The 17,793-nt window shown below is 36.0% G+C and overlaps 1 protein-coding gene across 1 annotated transcript in view; it reads left to right on the forward strand.

Annotated features, from left to right (window-relative positions):
- The window catches only part of DPYD (dihydropyrimidine dehydrogenase), a 344,164-nt gene that overhangs the window by 147,911 nt on the left and 178,460 nt on the right, over nucleotides 1-17,793 (forward strand). The window contains exons 9-10 of the mRNA XM_015635812.1: nucleotides 14,041-14,148; nucleotides 17,199-17,368. Of these exons, the coding sequence (XP_015491298.1) occupies nucleotides 14,041-14,148; nucleotides 17,199-17,368 (278 nt within the window). The remainder of the gene's footprint in view (nucleotides 1-14,040; nucleotides 14,149-17,198; nucleotides 17,369-17,793) is intronic.

Consider the following 17,793-nt stretch of genomic DNA (forward strand, 5'->3'; position numbering starts at 1 on the left):
ATTTTCTTCTGGCACTTGGGTAGTCACAGCATACTTCCAATTATGTTTCTAGATGGTTTCTGTGTTCAAAAATTTTTGTACTAATGTGAAAGTAAGCAAATTCATTATCTTTGATCTTATGCATATTTTTATTTCAACTCTAAACACATGTTATCTGTGATTGTATTTTATAATTGAGTATAATTATGTAATTATATATTTTTTTTTTGCTACTGTCAGAAGTTTTTAAAAAAGTTTGGTGCTTTTTGAATTTTCAGTTTTACCATTATAATATTACACTGATAAGTTGTTTCTCGTTAATGCTTTCCACAGACAACATTTCTGGTAAGGCATACATAGATAGAATGTAGCAATGTTTTAGCATAAAGAAATTGGATATAATATCTGCTTTCCTGATATATTGATTAGCCCAGGAAAGTTCGATAGCTAACGGAGTGTTTCCAAACTGTCAAAATTATTCATTGGCAAGTTGATGTTGACATAATGGAAGTTGAATGTATTAATTTTGTCCTAGTGATCTAGAAATCAATGCATTTTAATACTGACTTTGTTCTGGGCTGTATCCAAAGCACACTGAAGAGCCTAATGCTGTGAACAGCTAAACTTTTTAATTGTGCAGCTCTCAGCCATTTCAGACAGTAGCGAGCATATCAAGTAAGTAGGTCTAATTATGGACAGAGAGCAAAAGGTTTCTTGACAATGTGCAGAGACTAATTTGTGTAAAAAAAAAAAGGAATATTTAAAATTAGCTTAGTCTGTGCTTATATGTTGGCATTATAGCATATCCTCAAAGCCTTTGACAGTTTTGAACAGAAGTTACCTTTCAGTTCAAAACACAACAGCAAATCCATGTAATTATGTAGATCCCCAAATAGTCTTTGTTTCAATGAGCCTGTTTTTATGACTCTCAAAGAAATCTATTTTCAGTTTTTTTCTGATGGAAAAGTTGCATTTACTAGAACTGCCAAATTCTACATTTGACAAGAAATTAAATCTTTTTAAAAAAAAAGAATAGCACAAGTTGCATCTTAGATTTATGCTAGTGCCATTGGATTTAGGCACTTGAAAACAATTTCAAGAGCATGTTTTGCATACAACAGAAACCTGTAAGCAAATTGAAAGTGCTTCTTTAGGATTCATAGAGGAACAAAATGCATCCTCCATCTCTGACATAATTTGTCTTGAGGTTTATGAAATAATTTTTCATCTGATTATAATATTTAAAGTAATTAAAGATACAATTTGCTATTTAATAAACAATGTGGTTTGTAACTTCATTAAAGATGCTGCCTTTCTTAATTATAATGGTCCAAAAGGTTGTCAGTGAACTGTACATTAACTGCAGAGATAATAATGATTTTATATGCTAATAATTTTTAAATTAATAACTCATGTAGTTTTTCAGCCACACTGGGAAAATAATTTACATTCTTAAAGCTTACTTTGGTATTAACCACTTTATTTGGGGAGAGTGGATATCCTTGTATAAAATGTTCATTTGTTTTACATTAGCAATAATGCAAGCATGTAGGACCCACTGGTGTGAAAGGATTAAAAGCAGCAGCATTAGACAAGCATGAATGTTTCACAGAGAAATCCTTGTTAGAGGGACCTATTGGGATTGTGTAACTTGATTTTCTATCTATTGATCTTGTTTTTGAAACTCTGTTCAGAGAGACTCTTCCTGTTGTAGTAATGCAAATACAAAAATGTGCACCAAGCAGACATTAAGGATTCATGCTCACTCCCAGGTAGATTTGTGTGCCTTGGTTGACTTTAGCATGGGTTGGATGCCTTTTTGGAGGAAAAATATGCTTCATTGGGAATATTTGCATCATCATTGCAGGTAATTTGAGAAGTCTCATTTTAACTTTCTGACATCTCTTTATCATAGACATCTCTTCATGGATTGAAAAGGGACATACAGTCCTACCTCACTGATGCTTTATCACAAAATTTTTTTGCTTAAGATGAGTATAAATTTCCCATTTTGAATGTTTTACTTCCCCAACAAAAGAATAAGAAGAGGAGGAAGCTTCTGTGCATGCTTGTGTGGGTATCTGCACATACAAGCCAAGTACCTGACCAACGATCTTCAGTGACCATGTTTCACTTCATGTTCTTGACTGCTGGTCATCAAGGAGGCATTTGGAGATGTGCACCACCATTCCTCTGTCTGTTTTCTAGACAGCAGCCTTACAGCATCTGACGTTCAACTGCACTGTATTTTTGACTCCAAGTCTCAGATTTAGTGCCCTGTCATCAATATGGGAAACGCCCAAGGAAAATTCAAGCATTTGATGAAAATAATATAATTATTTAATAAAGACATTCTATCTTTAAATAAAATTTTATATGAAATGCCACATATGCTGTTCTTGAGAAAGGAATTCAGATTTAATTAATAGATTAAAAAAATATAAGACAATTCATGAGTTCTTTCTGTCATTTACCCTTACTCAGAACAGGATGTGGTCAAAGTATGAACTTGCATTTCCAGTAAGGAAAAGTATGAAGGAGTAGCTATGCAGTAGCTGTAATGTTTCTGAGCTGATCCACCTGTGTAGAAGAGTATCAGTTTAACAGGTTATTTACATGAAACCCCTTGCTACAGGTGCTTTTAAAAGGAAAGACAGATAAATATGTGCTTAATGATAAGGACATTGATGTGTAGGAGGTAAATGACCTGAGTGAGAATGCTCATTGACCCTCCAGCATGTTACAAGGGTGTCATATTTGTTGCAGGGTATTCTGTCCTGACAGTGTGTGACAATCTGAGGAGACAAAGCCTCTGATGACACATACTTACTATTCACCTGCAATTATAAAACTCTGTGTGCTTTTTTTCATGATTCATAGTGAACACTGGAGAATAATCATGTTGAAAGTGTCTCTTCAGAATGTTGCTTTAAAGAAATGAGTAAGAAAATCTTCTCAAATGTTTTGATAGATGATTCATGGCACTGGAGCTGCTGATGAGGAGCCAATATAGCCAAGTCTATAAATATGCAGTTACGAGAACTCTGGAAACATGAATTCTGATAGTGTGACAGATTCAAAAAGCACTTTTTTTACTGGAGTAGGTTTCTAAAGTTGCTCTCTTCCTGTTCTACATTCAGATGTCGTTGTCTAATTAGGCTAATTGGCTGGCAAATTTGCCAGCTTTTAAATAAAATTAGTTCGGAGGTGAGAGAACAAATACCATCAGAAACGTGATTTATTCTTTCTTTCCATAATAATTGTTTCTTTTTAACTGAGCAGAGCTAGGCTTTATTATTTCTAGGGAATTTTTGTTTAATTTACTGTATATGACACATTTCCAGAAGAAGTGAATATTGGCTGCCTATTACTAAACTTTTAAGTAATAATGTAAGCATAATGGAGAGGCTGACCTCCACCTTACCTGGCAGTAATGGATAAAGCTCTAGCAAATAACAGTTAGCTGATGTTATTTTAAAAAATTCAGCTTGCCTTAAGTCAGTACATGTGCATTTTCCTGTGTTTCTCTTTGCTTCTGAAAATCCAAAATACGCTGAGGGTAATGAGAAAGAATGATAGCTTAGATGTGTTCTTTCCTTGAACTGCTGGTTGTATTAAATCCACAGCTCCTGTGCAGACCTACAAATCTATAACATCCGTTTCAGATGAGTTTGGAAACAAGGGGCTACGTTCTTTTATTCTTGGTGCAGAGATTAAAATTGATCACAGCAGACACAAGGGAGCAGATTTGAGTATCACAGCTCAATGTGGTTAACTGGGATAGCGCAGGGCTCCTGTACTCCATAACTGTGCACATACAGGTTACGAATATTATTGATTGCAAGGGTCAGGGGACGCTGCAGGGAGGTTATGTTGCATGATGCTATTTGGTAATTTTTAAGGGACAAGAGCTATGAACTCTCATAGCATCTGGGACAGGTACAGTTTAAATCTGACAAATGGAGATTTATGTTTGTGTGAGCTGGCAAAGCCCTTCAGGTAGAAGTAATAAATGGAAATTTGATAGGATGGGATTTTTTTATCATAGGTCAAATATTCTGCTGCAGAAAAAAGGAGAAAAAAGATTTAATTATTATCTTTTCATCAGAATGCACTGATGATAGGTTTTCAGTTGTAGACCTGTGCTGCAGGATAATGAATAATGTTTAGAATTCTTTTCTTGTAGCATCATTTTGAAATATATGTAGAGGTGGTTTACCTGAAGTGATTAAAATGCAGTGTAGGTGAATGATACCGTAATAATTACTGAATACGTTCTTCAGTATCTTTTTGTTCTTTCATGTAGACAAAACCAGTGTATAAATATGCTAAGATTTATGATGAGACAATATAATACATTAACAAAGAACTGAGCAAAAATATTTGTTTCCTATATTGAAATTTCATAGAGTGCTAATTACTCATTTGCTTTTTGAAAACCTTGTTGAATTACATTGATGACTTCTACATATGGAAAAAAAAAAAAGAAAAAGATGAATCCTTGTAATGTTTTAAAAATAAGAATGACCAGAAAGCCCTGTATTTTGCAAGTAGTACTTAGCATGTGGGATTTTCTTCCTGAAGGAGTAAGTTTTTACAAATATTTCATATAGATCCAGTTATACAGGGTACCAAGCTGTGATTGCCTCAGCCTGTTGTTTCATAGCCACTATATTGAAGCAGAATGGGAGCTGTGGAAGTAGTGTGCAGCAGAGGGTAGTTGTGGGTTTAAGACAAATAGCTGTAGATTCTTTACTGCTCTCTTCCATCAAATTTAGGAAACAATATTATAAAAATCAGTGTTTAGAATTGCAGCACAGATACCACCTATTGGCTATTATATTCCTAATATATCAAAAACACAGGTTGATTTTAGGTAGCATAAGTTGATGTTGTCTCAGTATACCTCATTGCAACTTCCTTGGTGAACAGTGCCTGAGGTCTGACAAAGGTGTGATTCCAGAATATTAATGACTTAATTATTCCTCATATATTTCTACAGAATGAATTTACTGTCTTTGATGGATGTTTTTCAGCTGTTGCTTTGCGATAGTGTAGAGGCTTAGTATTTATTTTATTTCATGATGCCAACTAAGTATTTGTGTTTTTTTTCTTTGTGAATGTTTATCTTTACTTTTGCTCTCATTTTATCCATTCCCCGTGTATTTATTGTATGTAGCCTTTATTGATCCAGCTTTTCAAGATTTGTTTCCCATGTTTTGAAATGAAAAATTAATATGAAGAGATCTTTTTTATGTTAACATTTAATTTTCCCTTTATAATTTTCACTTGCTTAGATTATTTCAATATACCAGCGTGACTGCTTATAAGCACGACATATTGGACAGTTAAGTTATAATGAATCTACTTGGGGAAAGATATTGTGTCCATTGCAAACAGGTAGGGTAGTGTTTTCTGCTTTCTTTTCAGGAGTCTGTTATTGCTAGTCTCGCAATCCAGTTTGTTTTGCTTTCACTTCCATATATTTGGATTTTCTGTACTGGAAAAAAAATCAGTTTTCTGTGATATATGGTTTCTGAGATAATAGATTTTTTTGTGTCCTTCAGGCTACTGATAGGCAGTCCCTGAGGAGGTGATCTTGCTTTGTGGCCACTCAGCACTGTTTACAGAACATGAGTAAGAACTGGCACCAGTTTCTGTTCCTCTAGAATGGTGCAGCATATCACACTAGCAAATATTATCTGGATGGTGTCTGGAGGAGACACAGCTCCCCTGTCTTTCCTTTGGCAGGTTACTGCTAGAAACAAACTTGTAGAAGGAAGAAGGAAAGGAACTGATAACATCAGTATGTCAGATCTGAAACCAGCCTTCCTGGTTCAAGAATACACATGAAAAATGGCAGCTCAAGTCCATGGTGGGAAGTGACCAAATTCCAGTCAGGACTAGAATCCAGTTTAGCTCTCTTGTAAGCAGACTGGAGAAAGCTCTGCTTCTGGGTGGAATGATACATTCTTGTGGTAGAGATGGATTGGATTCAGACTGCTAAATGCATTTTCACTAGTGACCTTTTCAAATTTGTCGCCAGTATAATAAATGTTGCCAAGATGGCTTAAGAAAGGTTTGCAGCAATATTCCACTTTATTTTTTACAGCAGATGTTTCTTCAGTTACTCTGTATTACAATTTTCAGAACTCTTATGTTCTACAAATCAAGATTCATAGCAAACTGTTTCAGTGCTTTAAGTCCTGCAATAAACAACACCAGGCAGAACAGAACCAGAGGGCAGGTAAGCAGACATCTGCATTCATCCTTCTCTGTGATAAGGTTTGCTTCCTAGTGATCTTCACATTTCAGCAAGTTCATTCACCAGGGCTACCAGCTAACTTCCTAACATCCTCAACTTGATTACTTCAAATATGGGGAACGTTAAGCATCAGTTTCCAAACACAGAAGAAAGGCTAGAATTACCATCTGTTTCTTAATTTAGAAATCTGTATATGAGTGTACAACCTAGTATCACTTCTTCTAGTGTGTCCTTTAAAGAATTACGTTTTAAAAACACTTAGTGGTACTGTATGCTTCAGTTCTGAAGTAAGCATTTTAAAAGAGTGCGTTTAGAGGACAAGGGCTCAAAATGTTGAGTTAAAAATATTCGTGGTGCTTAAATGAATAGCCAGATATTGAGATTTGAAAAGGTATTATACAATTTCTCCAGATCTTTGTTTTATTATCTTGGAACATTGATGTTTTTCATTAAAGTACAATATTTTAGTCATACTTGAGTGTTGCCCCATTAAAATTCAAAGCACGGGTCCCGTAAGTTGACCATAATAAAATTAGAAACAGGCATTAAGACTAGAGGCAGGCTGTAGAGGGTACACTGAAGCCTTGAGTGAGGCTGGACTGATTACTATAAAATCAAATGAGGGGTGGGGTCTATATCTGATGTGCCTAATGAGTTATAGTTCACCTTCAGACACTTTGGTCGACGTTAGATGTCAGCCTGATCTGATCATGGGATCACTAAATGTGGTGAGGGCAGACCACAAGGCTGCCGTGCTTTGTATTCCATGCCCTGGCAGACAGCACTGATTGCATTGTCATAATCCTAATTTCCATTGCTCACATGGGTTGATTCTGAACTCTGTGTGTTGTTCCCATCTGCACTTTCTGATGTGTGAATTTTGGCTACCTCTAAACTGGGCTTGGACAATTGATACTCAAAGAGAAATTGTATTATAAGAACAAATTTAGATCTAAATAATCTGACTCCCTAACTCCTATTATTTCTTTACTATTTGCAGGAGTTCAGATACTTGTCTCTGTGTCTAATTTAGCAACAAAGTAAGGTGTGAGACCTACAGACTGCATTGCTTCCAGGTTCAGCTACTTATTCAGATGTTTTAAAAAGCCATGGTAGGGATATGGCTGTTCAATTTAGAATGCACTGCAGCAATTGTGTGTGGCTCGTGCTGGTAGATGTGAAAGGTGTTTTCACATATGCTGTACACACTGTTCATTCTAACTTGAGGGTAAGAGTAGGGTAACCCTAGTGTAGTTCTTTTACTTTTTTCCCTTTACTTTTAATTTTTTATGAATGAGGCCTTTAGCCATCGTTGGGGAATAACTCCTAAAAACCTTGCAAGCACACCTCTTCCAAAGAAAATAAATCATTAATAAAATCTACAGAAAAGGAGTAGTTATATTACAAAATTAATCTACCAGGCTTACAGAGAAAACAAATTTGAAGGAGCCACCTGCTGTGGAGATGAGGCAGTAATCTCAACAGCAGGAAATAAAGGGAGAGAGGGAGAAAATACAAAAGCATAGACATTAAAAAAGTAATTAAAACACTTATCTCCATCGACATACATATCAAACAAAAAAAAAAATCAACCACCTAGAAAACATACTCTACTGAACGTCACAACAGGAAGTAAGAAAGCTGTCCCCATAAAAAACAATCTCCAGCAAAATGAGAGAGATTCTTTACAAATATGAGCCTCAAAAGTATTTACTGAAGTGCTAATCACTAATGGACTGACCTTGAGAAAAGCTGAGCACTTTCAGAGTATTTGCAACTTTTCTGAAAGACTAGATGCCCAGTATCAGACCTTTAAAAATGTAGAGAAAGTTACTCCCTAGATTCCAGTGGTTGTTCTGTGCTGGGTGCATGTCATAGCATGAGCTGTAGTGGTGTGTTTAGTATAACCAGCTGTGGGGCACAGCTTAAGTACTGTATTTGGATTATGTATTTCAGTATAGTTCATTTCTAAATTGTGCAGTATTGACCCATGGACAGCAGTTAGCAGTATGGATATGAGTGAATGTGGCTTCTTAGATACAAATAGGTTGCATAGAGCATATCCCACTGCATAGAAGTACTTCCTATCATGTCTAGCTAAAACTATAAATTTGACAGTTATGAAAGTTTACAGTTTCAGTGTTATCATTCAAGAAAATAACATATTTAAAACTCATGGTCCAGTTTATACATAGCATGAATTGTGTGACATTAAATAAAACTACTTTAAATGTATAGCTTTTGATCACCAGTTCCCCAGCCCACAAAAGAGACTTGTTCAAGAAGATCAGAGCATTCAGAAATATTAAAGTAGTGCTTATATGCTTGGCTTTTACAGTATCCCATGTCCCTTTGTAGTCAGAGTCTAACCATATGGTACCTGTAGCTGCAAGTCTCTGGGCAAGTGTGAAATGTCATCAGATGTGCTACATCTGAAATATTTTTGTATGGGCACACAAGGAGCAAGTTGGAACACTTGGTGTGTAAGAAGGCAGGGACATGGGACAAAATGCTGGTTTTCTGTTCAAATGGACCCTTTCAGAAGACAAGTGGATTTAGAAATTACCTTCTGAGGGAAATTACCTTAGCTCTGTATCTACTTTAGCATATCCTTTTAAGAAAAATGAAACAAAAAATATAAACAAACTTTGTTAACAAAAATAATTAATCAGAAAATGTCGCTTCCTCTACAAAATTCACATCAGTCTCTACCCACCAGCTTTCCATGGCCCCTTTCCCCAGGACACATGAAGGGGCACAGCTTTCTGCTGGCCAGAGGTGCAGAACTACTGCTGCAGAATCTGTGCTGCCTCCTTCCCAGACTGTGCTCAAGATGCTGAGTAGCAAGGTGGGGCTCAGCTTGTCTGGGCTTGACTTCTTGGATATTATTTCAGAAGATTTGCATTGCCACCAGAGCAGATATGCAGAAAATCAATCCCATGTTTCTTCTCTCCAGTTTTGTATGGGTTTCATGGATTTTTCTCCTCATTCTCAGTAAAAGGCATTCCACCCAGTCCTAGGATTTATTGTAATGGAGACTGTGAAGGACAGGAGAATTTTCCTTGTAAACGTGGTTTTAAAAAATCTGGTTTAACTCTGAAATAGAAGCATGGAGATGGTAAAAAGATGGAAAGATGTCCTTGCTCTCTAACTTTCTAGCTCCAGATGTGTAAGGCAAGAGAACATTAAAAAAATAATCCATAAATTGGTGAATGAGGTTTGATTTTTGGCTTCCTTGTTTTGAAAGTTAGAAAAGGGAAAAAGGAATGCATAGCCAGTAAATCACATTTTGTTTCTTTTTGCTTGAATTTGGATAAAGTTATGAGTGCAATGTCATTTCAAAACAAATTTGAAAGATTCAATATAAAAAACATACAAGTGTCTTCATTTTTAAAAAGTAGCTCTTGGTATTTTCAAACACAGATTACATCCACCAGTAAAATTCAGTATTATCACAATTAAAAATGAAGGTGAAAAACCTTTTCAGTGTTTGATGTGAGGAAAATGAGAAAAAAATAACACTCTATTTAGTTTTGTCCCTGCAGGCTCCTGTATATTTACTCTTCACTTTCAGCTCCATTTTATTTTTTTGTCTGGAGATGTGTTTTTAGTCAGCTGCCAGTGAAAGCTACATTTGACCCTTATCAAGGACGAGAGCTTATTTTGTGTGTCAGTTATTAAGATCGGTTGAGAAGTTTATTTGAAACTGCAAATTTGCCCAGCCATGTCAGATTTAAGTAATCCAAACAGTAAGTTCAGGCTGTTGCTGGGGAGAGGGGATTTGATCAAAATAGGAGATAGATATGCAGTGCCTGTACTTGCTTTAGTTTCCCTTTCTGTATCAGGCTCATAGTTCCAGTAGTGGCAGACTTAGCTGATTGATGTATTGACATGCCTGGATTTATTTGGTGCAGCAGCCAGGTGGACTTGGTGCCCTGCTCTGCAAGCCAATCCCCTATACTGTCTATGCATCACTCTGCTGCATTGCCTTGTACATCTGACAAATTTACTCCAATCATTTAGCAATTCCTATCTCAACTGGACTAGGGAATTGTATCTAACTTTTCTTTCAAAGGAAACAATGGACTTGAGACTGTGCATGAAGAAAATTTATATGCATCAGTACTGTGAGAACAGAGAGTATAGGATCTTAATAGGAGGCATATGTATTTTTGCTAATACATATGTGCACATATATATTTGTATTAATGTATATATATAAAGGATATAAAAATAGGAAGTTAGTCTGTGTTTTCCAAAACCACTATTACAGTGGGCAGGACTTTGGAAAGTATATGGTGTGTCATACATGAGAGAGGCTTTGGTGCTGAGGAATTGCACACTGGAGAAGGAGTTTTGGGGTCCAAATGGAGAGAAGAAGCAAAGAGAGTAGTGAGAGATACTGCTCAGAGATAGCTGGAGCATCTGGAGATGGAAGGCAGAGCACAGCAAACCAGAGGGTCAGGAATAAAGATGAATTGCTTTCTGTGCTGCACCTGAGCCAGACTGGGACTGTCTAGGTTAGATTTTGCAAAGCTGAACTAGATCTGTCATGCAAGCTGTTATTTTCACAATGTTTCTACTTTCTCTATTCTTAGTAAATGCAGTTTTCCACAGCCCATGAGGCTTCATTGCGTGGTTTGGATATCAGTTGCTTCAGAAGCCTGTTCCCTGGCATCAGCAAGCAAAGGAGCTGAGGCTGCAGAAGATGAGGGGCTCAGCATAGTCCTCTGCTTGTGGGTGCCTGTGTGCTCTGAGGGTGTGCAGATGCCACCCAAACAGCACCAGGGGAGCTGCTTTTCTAATCTGCCTCCTCTTGCTTGCCCTTCCAAAGAGCTGTTCTTCAGTGCAGGGGAAGGAAATCATTGTTATCACTAGATTTTGATGCAGATTATTTAAAGATGGGAGATGTGGGAGAGTGATGGATTGTTTCAGAACATTAAATACATAATAATAAATTTAAAAAAACTTTTTAGATGGCTTGCAAGCGGATTTAGAGAACAGAGAACTGACTTACTTGGCTTCAGCCTAAAAGCTAGGGACAAGACCTTACATTTTTCTAAGCATTTTTTTCTTGGGTGGCTCTTGGCTATTTTGTACTGGTGTGTGAATTCCCTTTTTCTAAAGGATCTCTCTGATTTATCTTCAAAGAGTATTTCTCACGGTTCATTATTTTGACCTAAATTGTGTCTTTCATAGGTGACTGGGTTTTTTAAAATTTTATTTCTTCTCTAAAATGCTCAAAACTGGATTTTTCCCTCTACAGTTATTTTTTTTTTGTTAAATATTCTCTCTCCCAAGAGGCTGTTGGCTATTTATCAATATTTGATCTCTCTGTAAAGTATACTTCTGTGGGGTGGTTGTTTATTATGAAATGGTGTCTCTAAAGTGAATCTTATCTGTTCTTGATCTCTTTCTCTGTCTGTCTCTGTCTGCTTCTTTCTTAGCTTGCCTAGTGGCTTGAAGAAGTCCTAAATGCCTCTATTTTAACAAAAGTAAATGCAGTCATAACAATAGTAAATACTAAACAGCAAAAGGAGATGCATCAGAAGCCAGTACAATACAACTTCCAGCAGGTGCTTAGCAAAGAGCTTCAATCTCTGTTAAGTGTTTGTAAGTATAAAAGAAAAAATCCCCTACATTTCCTTCAAATGTAAATATCACAAAATTGGTTTTCACAGAGTTTTCAGCAAAATGAAAATAGTAAAATAAATAGCAGATAATGCCATGTATTATTGACTACCTCTTTGGCAGTTGTTTGGTCATATCATCCAGGCTAAACATTATTGAACCCAATGCATTCTTAATCCAACTCCTTTGATTTCAGTGATACCAAACAAGTGATGAACCTAGACAAAGAACATTGCAACACTTCCTTTATTACACACTTTATTAAGCCTATGGGAGCTAAAGTACTGATGCTGTTAGAGACCAAATAGTTTTCCTTAGGAGACGATAAAAGCAGCAAAAAGTATGTGGGGAAAATTATTTTGAGGGATTCTCTTTGGGTTTGAATGGAGATACATATTAGGTAGAAAGGAAATTATCTTTAATGCAGGCTGCACATCCCACTAATGACAAGAGTATTTCTCCCAAGAGTAAACTGAGGCCTCTGAGTTGGTTTATGGATATCTCAATAGAAATGGTTGCATTACTCTGTCCTCTGCCTGCAGGCAGTCACTGAGAGCTTTTGCTGAGGTACTCTTCTTGCCATAGATGATTTTGCAATATATACTTAAAGGAAAATCTATGCCTTTTTAAAAATAGTTTCTTTAATGCATTTTACATATAGTACTTTCAATAGTACTAAGTATTTCTGGCAGCCTCTTAAGCTATCCATTATTCATTATTCATTAGCTAAAATTCCAGTCTACCCAGAAAGTACAGCATTCAGAGGTCTTGAAGTTCAGGACGTGCTAGTATTTTTTAACTTTATTTTTCTCAATATCCAACTATAGATAAGTGTTGGTTTCAAAGTGGGTGTGCAGCAACTGAGTCAATTTTAGGATTTTTTCATTTGCTTTTTGGCTTGTAAGCATTTTGAATTCACTTAGAGCATATTTTGTTTTGCTTCACTGAAACTAATAAATCTAAAAATTTATTTTATTTTTCTAGAATTATAGTAACTTCATTCAGAGTTCTAGAGGTTCGAAAAACTTCCTCCATATAGGTAACTCATGAAGAAGTACTAAGTTTTCTCACTATGTAGTTCTGGTCATATGCTGTAATGAGATCAATTTTTGTTGCTTAATTAATATAAAAAGACCCATAAGCTTCCCTATTTAGAAAAGTGCTCTTCATCGTGAAATTCTGCATTATTGTAGGTGCTAAAATTGTGTTATTAGGATTTTCCAGAGCAGTATGTCTCAAAGAGGAGTAATATTAGTCTGCTGCCACCCGTGCCTGAGAAAGGAGGGAACACAGATTGCTTCGTATGCTGCAGTTCTTCCTGCTTGCTCTGAGGATTCCTCAGTGCTAGTGTGTTTTCTTAGAAAAATTGTTGACATTTACTCCATTTCAGTATGTAATTATTAATTAGCATACTTTTGATAATATTATGGGGTTTTAGATGTAAATATGAAAGTTGAGACTGTTGAAAATACCCTGATTGCATTTGCATGAATAAAATGGCTCAACTGGTGTGTCAGCTGGGCTGGCTTTTGTGCTGTCCAACCATTCACACCAAAATCAGATGATGTTCTTTGGTAATTGGAAGATGCTTTTTGCTGCTTTCTTTTAACTGAAAGGTATTTGTTGCTATTAATAGTTGTGAAGTAAATCCTTGTCTGTATCCTACAGATTCTGTGTTAGTGTGTGCTTTTAATAACTAGGAATAAATGTCAGCCAATCTGGACTTCAAGGTTTGGAAAAAATAATCAAGAATGGCAAAAAAAAATGATGGCATACAAATACTCAGAGATGAGACCTACAGCACTGCCATTTCTCCTCCTCTCCTCGTCACTTAAGCTGTTTGTTACTGCCTCATTTGTATTATCTGCTTTTGCACTGTGTTCTCTCTAATCCCTTCCCCTGCACTGGTTTTGTTATGAGTTATACAAGTACACGCATTGTCGAGGAACCTGATTTTCAAGTGCCTGTGCTATTAAACTATCACCAGTTATATAAGCTGCAGACTACACATGTGATCCTTTGCAATCTACTTTTGGAGACATCTGAGGGTTTGTAAAAGTGCTTGTATTGACGATGTTTTTGAGAATATGTGTGTAATTCAAAATATACGTTGGTCGCTAAAATTTCCTGTGTAATTCTGATGTGCCACAAAATATCTGTTTCAGGTTTGCCAGAACCAAACAGAGACAGTATATTCCAAGGACTGAGAATGAATCAAGGATTCTACACATCTAAAGACTTCTTACCTTTGGTAGCAATGGCAAGTAAACCAGGTGTGTGATACTATGTTCTTTTTGTAATCACATTCAGTAAGTCATTAGCAGTTGTTGTTATATCGAACTGTCTACCTATCAAGGAGCACATCCGGTTACAAAGTACCTTCCCCTGAATATATCTGGGACAGGATTTTTTCTTGGTGGGTGGCAAGCTCAGGAGCATTGGTCAGGAAAGTTAGACCCAGAGATTATAAACTCAATAATCATATGTGCAAATCTAAATTTATAGCAAATAATTTTCCCTTATAAATTATATTTGCTATTTTGGATTATAGTCAAAAGATGACATAAGCTTCTCCTTTGTATAAAATATCTTCATAAAAATACTGTGTATAAGATGGTCTGAAAAAATCTGATATTACAAAAGGTGTTTCTGACTTATATAAGCAGCTGATTTTTAGATTGTTGATAAATTCTTTTACTTGATCCCAAATTGCATGCTGCTGGTTTTGCAGGCACATTTAAATCAGCACTAGTCCCTTACCCAAGTCTAAGACCCAGGACAACAGGAGTATGACAGCAGTTAATAAGAAAGTGCTGAGTTCATAGGCACCAAATGCAGTCTTGTTTTATGGTTTCACATTTTCCTTTGAGCACAGAGATAGCTGCATTTGCTCCCTAAGGAGTACAGATGCTTTCAGTGTCCCTGAATATGAACTCATAAGCCCAAACAAAGTATGTGATTTCTATGCCACATTTCTTCATGTTTTAAATTTCCCAGACAAAAAAGAAATTAATGTACAGGTTTTTTTAGGATAGAATGTGGTATTTTACATATGACTTAATATAACTCATTTTATCTACAAACTGATTTTCATTTCAGCATTCAGAAATTTCTTTTAGCATCATATAGGATTGCCTGCTTATTTAGTAGATTTTTCTTAAGCACTTTTGAGGAATATATATTCTGTGGCAGATTATTCTGCTTATAAAAGTAAAGTTTATTACCACATTTGATGCAAAATATTTTGGAAGTGAAATTCTGCATCCCAACTGTCCCATCTCTTTGTTGTTTTCATCAAATGCTTATTTCTGTCTCTTTTCTTAAAGGAATCTTAAATGATTTGAGATAAAAAGGTGAGCTTTTGGGTGTTCTTTTTGAAGACAGAGATGTTTAAAAAGAAAACAGATTTAGAATATGCAGTGCAATGCATTTGTAGATAAATAAAGAAAAAGTAAGTACTGCAAAACAATCCTCTCTTGAAACAATTTGACTTATAATACTTGGTAGACTTCTGAGAAGATATGTAGCAGTTGTGTACTGTAAGTCACCTGCCTGCATGAGGATCTATATACTGTGATCCACATATTTCAAAATATTGCGGAGAAGTCTTCTTGATTTGCTAGCATATGTGATAATATGTTTTTTTAATATTAAGTCTACAATGGGAAAAGGATGAACTTGGAAGAACTAACCTTTTCTGATTGACAGTAATGGATAGCTCTTTGGTGTTGTCTGTTAATTAACATGGTCTCTTTTACTTAATTTTCCTGGTGTCTGTCTGTAGCTATAGCCACCTTTTGCTCTCTACGGAATGGAATTTTAAAATAAAATATACACCTACTGCATCCTGCTCTATCCTCCTTTTTTCACTGTGACAGTTGTCTAAATAATAGAAATAATAGACTTATTCATAGTAAAATATATATTCTGCCTGCTTATTAATTCTGAATGCCACTTGTTAATATACTTTCCTCCAAAAGGGTTTCCCCTTGCAAATACATAGCTGTGAATTTACCTTAGGAGTGTGTTCCCAAGAGCAAAATGGGCTGCTCTGACTGATCCCTTCTCGGCTCACACTCTAATGGCCACCTGAGCTGCCAGCCCCCTGCTTCACTTGTGCTTTTTCCACTGCTCAATCTGTGTGAAGTGTTAAGTTCATTAAAAATACATGAGAAAAGTTTAGAGAGAATTTTAGGCTAAGAATTCTATTAAATAAATAGTAAATATGATGGCACATAAATGGATAGGGAGAAATTACAGAATTTGTTGTACAATAAGCATTTTTCAAATGGAGAGAGAATAGGTGTACTATGATGTTGTTTCTCACTGTGTTTATATTTCGAAATGGAAAAGATTGTTTACTTGAATAATACTTGTGTTCCACAATTACACGTGAAAATCTGCTGTAATGGGATGCTTGAGTTAAAGTACAATAGGTAAATGGCCAGCTTAGTGCCTCCTGACTGGAACTGTCCTGGACTCAATGAGAGTATAGCTTTGTATTAGTTTTGTCATTATTTTGCAAATCACAACCATTTTCCTAATCAACAGTTAATTGTACTTAAATGTGATGAAGTGCAGTCTCTTTCCGGGAACAGATACAGTTCAGTTTTACTTAACTATTTCTTGTTTAATTGAATCATCAAATACAAGCTGTAGATGACAAGCAGATAATATTGTCATTTTCTCCATGTAACATTTTACAAATGATTTATAGAAAACGACTGTAGATTTTCTTATGGTGGAAGAACTAGGAATTACTGTAACAATATTCTTTTTCTTCATGTTCAGCTGATGAATAGCCTCAGAGAATCATGTCACATCCAGAACAGTGTCAGTGCTTTATAGAAATCTCTGGGCACTGATGTTGGTATACTATTACACTAAACTATAACTATCAACAACTAATTTTTTTTTCTTGTTTTGTTCGATTTTGGGGTTTTGTTTTGTTTTGTTTTGGCTTTTTTTTAGCTGGAAGGATAATGAATCTGATGAGAGAGAAACTTTTTGAATAAAATGATCTCACAATTCTAGCTTCAACCTGACAGGACCCACAATCCTACAAACATGTTGTCATTTGAATTATTTCTCAATAGAAAGATGCAGCTGCTTAGAGTACTGACTATGAAATTATGTATATGAGCATATCTTAAAAGGGGGAATAAAACTGTCTTTCACTGGAGCAGAATAATTTGATAGTGACACTCCAAGCTTGAAAACTGTAAGATGCAATTTTACACTGCTTTGAGTACAAGTACCTTTTGAGCTGTCATGCAGAAATGGTTTCTCTACTTGAAAATGGGGTTTTCCTTTTATCTTTCAGGGATGTGTGCCTGTCACTCTCCGTTGCCGTCAATACATGGAACTGTGATTGTACTCGGGGCAGGAGACACTGCTTTTGACTGTGCAACATCTGCTCTGCGCTGCGGAGCTCGTCGTGTGTTTGTGGTCTTCAGAAAGGGATTCACTCATATCAGGGCTGTCCCAGAAGAGGTAAAATTGAATAGCAGCATTTCTGAGAAGGCAGCTTAGTTTTTTCTATGTAGCCTAAAAGTGTGCTATAGGCACTTAACAGACATCTGCTAAAGGTTTTGTTTAGAAAAATGCTCTTAAAATGTTTATTAAAGATCTGAGGCACACTTTGTATACTCTGTATTTAAATAATTTTCCACTGTTGTATCTGTTTCCTGACAAGTCAGAGAGATGTATTTGCAAGCAGGGGATAGAATTTCTTGTAAGCTAGGAAATGAACTAAAATTTTCAATCTTGTAATCAAACAGCCATTTGAGTATTGTAGGTGGCCCTTCAGATCATGATTAGATCTTAGAATACCTTCTGGGTGTTGTTTAAGGAATCTCAATGATTCTGACATTGCCTTGTGAGCCTATAAAAGCCTTTTCCTTTTTCCCTTTCCCTTT

The sequence above is a fragment of the Parus major genome, chromosome 8 (assembly GCF_001522545.3).
Source record: "Parus major isolate Abel chromosome 8, Parus_major1.1, whole genome shotgun sequence".
Lineage (NCBI taxonomy): Eukaryota > Metazoa > Chordata > Aves > Passeriformes > Paridae > Parus > Parus major.